Genomic DNA, 6,987 nt, shown 5'->3' with positions numbered 1-6,987 from the left:
TCTTGGTTTCTTTATCTGAAATACTTAAGTCACTGGATAGCTCTATAACACAAGTAAGATTATTATCAGTGGCTCCGTACAGCGGCTTGAGACACACGTATGACCCTTGGCGTGATCTGCGAGATCATGGATCTGCGAGAATGGCAAGCCTTTGGGCAGAGTCCAGAGAAGCTGTAATTATCTTGTGTGTTTTTTTTCCCCCTAAAGCCAGTACGTGTCCCACAGGTGAGCGCTGCTGACCTTCGGAGCACCTAGGTGTACGGCCGCAGGTGAGTGCCGCACGGTTCCTCTCGGCCAATGGGCGAGCTCGGAGCGGTGGGGCGGGGCGGGGCGGAGCCGCCAGTGGCGAACCCACTCAGGGGCCGCGCCCCAGGGCGCTCCACTCTGCCCAGCGCGTCCTTGGCTGCTTCCTCGGTCGGAGGAGGAGGCGGTGGCGGTGGCGCAGCAAACACTCCTCGTCCCGGCCCCAGGGGCCTCCAGCAATTGGCTGCAGAGGAAGGGGTGCAGGCAGTCCCCGGCGGGCCGCTGCATAAGCGGCGTTAGGTGAGTGCGGGCGCCGCAGAGACCGAGTGCCAAACTCTCCGCGCGGCCCTGGAAGGAAGGGACGAAGCGGCACTTGCCGAGGAGACCCTGGAGCAGAGGGGCGTCGGCGCGGAGCAGTCCCGGAGTCGCCCGTCTCGAGTCGCGCCGAGCGTGGCCATGCAGGCGACACCTCCCTGGGTCGGGTTGCCCTTACGGAGCCCGCCGAGCGCGCATCTGCGTCCAGACCAGGGCGGGAGAGAGCGCGGAACCCGGAGCGAATCCGGCAGCCCGAGGAACGAGGGCAGCTACAACTTCAGGCGGGTGGCGATCCGGTGGAAGTCCAATGCCTACCTGCCGCCTGGCACCCCCAGACCCTGGAGTAGGCCCCCACCGCAACTGCGATGGGCCGAGACGGCCACCTTCAGGGCCCAAGCACCCGCGGACGCCCTAGGTAAGTGCCTCGGGAGAAACAGGGCGGATGGGGGCGTTGGCGCAGGTGAGGGACACGCCGAGTGCCCTGCAGGTGGGCCGGGTCTGCTGAGGGAGTCAGCCGGGTAGATTCTTCCAGAGGGCTGCTCCTGGCCACCTACCTGCTTACGTATTTTGTCCCTTCCCCTAAAGGACCTTTCCTGGGCAGGAACCCGCCTAGGGTTGAGCTTGCCCTGGAGGTGAGTTATCAGAGAATTCCGGAAGTAAAGGTACAACTCTTAAAAGTTTGATTATAATGCTCATTTTCTGAAAACTGAAATTTAAGGTTTTTTTCGCTAAATTCCTACTATCGGCAAGTCCGTGTGAAGGAGTAGTGAATGGGGGAGGCTGATGTTCAACCTGGTCCGGCAGCCCGGCTGTTGAAGGACCTTTCACCAGCTCTCAGCAGTGCTTCGGTTTTCCCTTTTGAAATAGACCCTCATCTCCCACCCTGAGTGTGAATAGCTGCAAGACTCTCACAAGGAAACATGTTCTTAATATCAAGAAATGTAATTCTTATTGTTGTTTCCATATTGACAAATTCAGATATCCGTAATGCAGCCTTTTGAGTTCTGGATTCTCATGGAATTTTAGTATTGGAAAAAATCCTCAAGATGATGTATTCATGCCCGCATCTCCTTGCTCTTCAAAGGCATTCCTTTCTCCCAAGACGAACTTGAAACTATGTAGAACATACGAGACATGTTTTTCTTGATTTGTAAAAATTGTTCTTTAAAATCCTCATCCCTTTTTTGTGTTTCTATTATGTAAAATTCCCTCACCCCGTTTTTGTACTCTTATTATGCCATAATCAGAGATGTCTTGTATTAGTTTGGTGCAAAAGTTTTTGCAATTATTTTTAACCTTTTTTAAATCGCAATTACTTTTGCACCAACCTAATATGTAGACCAGTTATGAGACAAAACTCTTATTTAAGCAACAGAAATACAAATACTTTTATTCGCTTTCACTCCTTTTCTTGTTTAGCAAAGCTGTTATGACAGTTTAAATGTGATGAGTATTGGAGGTTGTGTAAAATTTTTCTGTCTAGTCCTTGTCCTGAAGCTATAGTAGTCATGGGGCAGAAAAATATGATGATGACTTACTGTTATGATGACTTTATAACTACATTAGATCAAGCAGAAATAGTGAGGAAAAAAATGTAACAAGTAACTGAATTACAGTGCTTTAGGTCTCAGTTTCTTCACCTGCAAAATGAAGACACTGGTGAAATAATCTCTAAAACGATTCATTCTAAAATGAATGGAAAAATGCTTTCTTCCTTTTAAAGTGAAAATGCATTACTTTGTGTTAAAGTTATTTCTGAATTAATTTTTCAATTGTGGGAGCTGTTTTCAGTTTGAGAGTAATGGGATCCAAGTTTTTTTTTACATCATTTTACTCAAAATCACTTGCTTAGTTTCAAACTGAGCAGGTGAGCAAAAGATAAAAGAGCCCTTCTGAAAGTAGGAGTCAGTAGAGTTGTGCCAGCCTGTAAATCATTTCTATGAAGCAGCTATGCTTATAGAAGAAAGAGTCCTTTTTTCCTTTTTTGTTTTTTATTCAGAGAAAATCCGGAACACCATTTTGTTTTTTTTAATGAGATGGAGAATCTAGAAACAACTTTTCTAGATCTGTTACATTGTCTCAGTATTGTTTACAAGAACTCAAAGTTTTTGCTGCTATTTTCAGAGTTGAAATGTAATTACTGTAGCTTCTTAGGTACAGCTGTTTCTCTTTGCCATAACCTATAGTATCTGTTGGAGAATGATCTGGTGTTTTGACAGGTAGTCTTAAACTACTGAATGACCACAGGTATTCAATTTGGTGGGGTAGGAACATTTTACAAATTGCTTCCTTCTTTGAATCAAATCTGTCTATTAAATCCCATCCACCTACCTATCATTATATAAGTAGAATCCTCTCCTCATCAAAAAAGTAAACAAGGTTTAAACTCTCAAGAAGTGCCAATCTATAATACTTAAAAAACTATTTACATATGAAAATACACAACAGTTAGAGCCATTACATACAGAGTGGATATTACTCATAATCAAATTGTTACTTTCCCTTTTGAAGAGGGGAACAAAAACTGAGAGGTCAAGAACTTAACAGAGAATTCAGTTTAGTGGTGTTGTGTTATATTGTATGATTGTGAAACCCACTATTTTTAGAGTTCTCTGCTTTTTGGCCAAAAAAAAAAGAAAGAGAGAGAGAGAGAGAGAAGAGAGAGAAGAGAGAGAAGAGAGAGAAGAGAAAATCTACCAACTGCATCCTCCATATATACCTGAATATGAATCTTCTCATCTAGGGGAAGCAGAGAGGTGAGGTAATTAAGACAGGTTTTGGGGTCATGTAGCACCCAAGTTCTAGTTCCTCTTCCATTACAGGCTGTGTGAATTGGACCAAGTCTCTTAACGAAGTTCTTAGTTTCTTCATCTGGATAATGGAGATAACACTACTTTATAAGATTGTTGGGAGGATTAAGTACAATTAAATAGGTAAGTGTTTGGCACAAAACAAGCATGCCAGATAGTATCCTAACCAGGGGTCATTATCCACCTCTGTATCCCAAGGAGTCTGGCACATAGGAGACACTGGGAATGTTTATAGCAGCTACTATTTATGGAGTGCATTTTCTATACTAAGAACTCTGCTGTGTAATACACACATGAATATGTATGTGAGTGAATTTATGTCACAAACATCTTAATAGGTAGGTAGTATAGTATCATACCCATTTTGCAGCTGAAGAAATTGAGGCAGAGAAAGTTTTACTAACTTGTTTGGAATTATAAATTGGTATTTGGTTAGCCAGGCAATGCTTTTACCACATATCACATAAAGCACATCATCATCATTCCATTATGGAAAAAGACATAAATTCATACACACACGCACACACACACACACACGCACACACACACACAGAGGGTGCCCAAAAAATATATACACATTTTAAGATAACATCTATACATTTTTGTGCACCGCTGATATATATACAAAAAAAATAGGGTTAAAATTATCTTGTGCTCTTTTTTTATTTTTTGGTTCAACTTTTTCTATGCCTTCCCCTTTTCCATAGTCTGAATATCTGAAGTTTTCGGGGTGGGGGTAAGTCTATTAAATGTCTTTTTCTGCTATTATTCAAGGTAGCGTGTTTCCTTAATTATTTCTTAGTTTTATGGGAATCCTGAAAGGTCTGTATTGACGATGCCTTTCTGTAGAAAATGTTTGTTTTTACTTTCAACCCAAGACCGCTTTCATTAGCCAGGCATTTCCATACTTGGAGATAGTGTAAATTTGAGTTTAGGCTTGCTCAGAGGAGATCAGCATCATTATCTTCATTAATTAATTTGGACTTAATGTAGGTCTGCAGATTTCCTCATCAGTTTGCTTTGATGGGAGGCAGATTTTTCCTAGGCAACCTTTTTATCCAAGGTGTAGCTCCTTCAGTGTAGAACCTTGGTGTTGGGTCTCAGATTCTGTCCTTTCCCATTTCCCAAGCTCAAGCTCAAGTCTCTCCTCCATCAACACGCTCAGGTCCTGGCCTCTCTCTAGCTTCCGGGAGGGAATGGTATTGCCCCCAGGGAAGCATGCGTTTACAAATTACTTTGCCACTAGGTTTAGGTTTCAAGTTATTTTTCTTTTTTCTCTTGTCCTTAAGAACCTTCTTTGTCTTCTTATAATCTCAGCTGTACACTTGAAAGTATATTTTTTGTTATTTATTGAGCATCTGGGTGCTTTGTGGTAAGGACTCTTCATATTTTATAGTGTGCAAGCTTTCTGTAGTAGAGTTCCTTTTTACAGTTCCCACCATGGCTGGAACACTCAGGCTTTCGACACTACGTCAATATCTTAGCACTTTTAGAAGATTAATTTCATCTTTGATGGGGGGGCAGGGGGTGGAGATTTGGGTACGAGCAATAAGAGTAATTACTTATTGAATGCTGGCTCTGAATCAGGAGGTTATGCATTTTACTGACATTTCTTGTTCTTATGACAACCCGGCAAAATAGATGGTATTATTACCATTTTAGAGAAGAAAAAGACCAAGTTTCAGAAAGTCTTACCTGTAGTGCTGTACAACCAGCTTACCTTTCAAAGGCAGGATTGGAACCAGGTCTTTCTGGCTTCAGTTCTCACACACTTATAACACTAGTTTCAAAGATGCCCCAAGGCTTTGAAAGGCAAAGTGCAGTGCAATAACAATATGCCCTATATGTCTATACGTGTTAGGGCTGATATTACTCGTGATGGGAATGAATGTGCATTATATTTAAGATGATGATCTACATAAGTATCTAAAGATTTATAATAAAATGATAATATACATCAATATTGTCAATGTTTCTTAGTAGCTGCTTTAAGGTGGACTTTGAAACTGGAAAGTCCTTCAGAGGAACAAGAACCAGGAAAAGTTTTTATTTTTTTTAAATTTGGGTTTCCTTCCAAGAGCAGTTTAATGAGTAGTCAGTCATCTTTTAATGGATAGCCATTCATTAGGGGTCTGCCCAAGTCACTACCTCTTCCAGGTACTGGGATTCAATCCTGGCGAGTCAGGGTTATATTGAAATTCTTTACTACATGCATTTGCTGGAATGTTGATTGAAAAAGGATTCAAACATGATGCATTTAATTTTACAGCTGTGAGTGTAGTGAGATTCACTAGATTTGGATAGGAGCTCATGAATCTGTATTTTTTAAAAGTATATCATATAGGTACTGTGGCACTAACCGATTGTGGCACTGGAGCTTGAAAAGTGTATCAGATAATTCTGATGATTTGCTTAGTTTCCAAGTGCCATCCTACTGGCTGCATCAGAATTACTTAGAGTGCTAATTAAAAATTCCCAGCCGCACCTTAGATATGAGTCAGAATCTCCAGGGGTAGGGTTAAAGAAGTTGTTTTTTTAACAAGTGTCCCAGATGATTCTGAATGCAGCCAGGTTTATGAACCACTGTGCAACTCCACCTTTGGTCCTGAACACAGGCAACCAGGATTTGCAGGTACAAGGCGAAGAATGCTATAGATCATCCCTCAGTTTACACACCATCTGGGTCGTCTGTACATTTTGGCAAACTTTGCCCATTTCTGGTTGATTCCTAACTGTAGTTTCTACCTCTGCCTTTTCTACTTTGCTCTTGTTTCTCAACCCCACCCTGTCCCTTTGAAAGTAGACTTTAATTTATGCTAATACACAATTTATATCCAACAGGTGTACCTGATGTGCGCTCAGCTGACCTCCTTTCGCTCCCTTCTCCTCCTCTCTTCCCTCCAAATGAGGTCTTCCTAGAGTTTAAACTTTGATATTCTCTGGAGCTACTGCCTAACTTCTCCCTTAAACTACTGTATGTGCTTCCCTCCACTTCTAGATAAAGCCTCCATTTCTTTATTCTTTTCTCCACTTCCTTTTATGCTCATTCTGTTGCTAAGCCCGATCAGTATTCTAAGTCAACAGTCAATTCCCAAGTATTGCCTAATGACCTGAGGCCTGTTTCCAGCCCTTATTCTTAATTTCTCGGTGGCATTTGCATCTTTTTTAAGATCTTTTTTTTTTTTTTTTTGGTCTGGATTACCCGAGGTCTGATTTTCCTTCTTCATTGGATCTCCAAGTGTCTTCCTCTGGCTAGCCCATTTTTCTCCTTTCTTCTCAACAACCTCTATTATTTCCTGCCACCTCTATTCTTTAGTGGTCTCTCCACTCTGGGCTTCTCTAGGCCATCTTGTATACTGCTCTGCATTTTCAAGGACCTGCTTGAGAAATGTGAATGTCCTGAGGCCACCACACTACAACTTCTTTTTCTGATGCAATCCAGCCCTTCCTCCTGACATTCCTTGGAGTTAGTACCAACCTTGCTTTCGTTAGGCTTCCAAGTTAATTTAAATCTGTTCTTCTCTGTTATCTACTGGGGGTGCCAAAAAATATATATATATAAGTGGACACTTTGGTCAACGTTGCTCAAGCAGTAGTTAGCCGTAATCAGAAGCGTCTG

At 42.2% G+C, this 6,987-nt stretch overlaps 1 protein-coding gene across 1 annotated transcript in view; it reads left to right on the top strand.

Annotated features, from left to right (window-relative positions):
- Window positions 1-379: 379 nt before the first annotated feature.
- Window positions 380-6,987, top strand: part of FGD4 (FYVE, RhoGEF and PH domain containing 4) — a 183,323-nt gene continuing 176,715 nt past the window's right edge. Inside the window, exon 1 of the mRNA XM_019736660.2 lies at window positions 380-973. Within this exon, the coding sequence (XP_019592219.2) occupies window positions 700-973 (274 nt within the window). The 5' untranslated portion in view covers window positions 380-699. The remainder of the gene's footprint in view (window positions 974-6,987) is intronic.

This window comes from Rhinolophus sinicus, linkage group LG02, assembly GCF_036562045.2.
Source record: "Rhinolophus sinicus isolate RSC01 linkage group LG02, ASM3656204v1, whole genome shotgun sequence".
NCBI lineage: Eukaryota > Metazoa > Chordata > Mammalia > Chiroptera > Rhinolophidae > Rhinolophus > Rhinolophus sinicus.
This window is presented reverse-complemented; position numbering and strand designations above follow the sequence as displayed.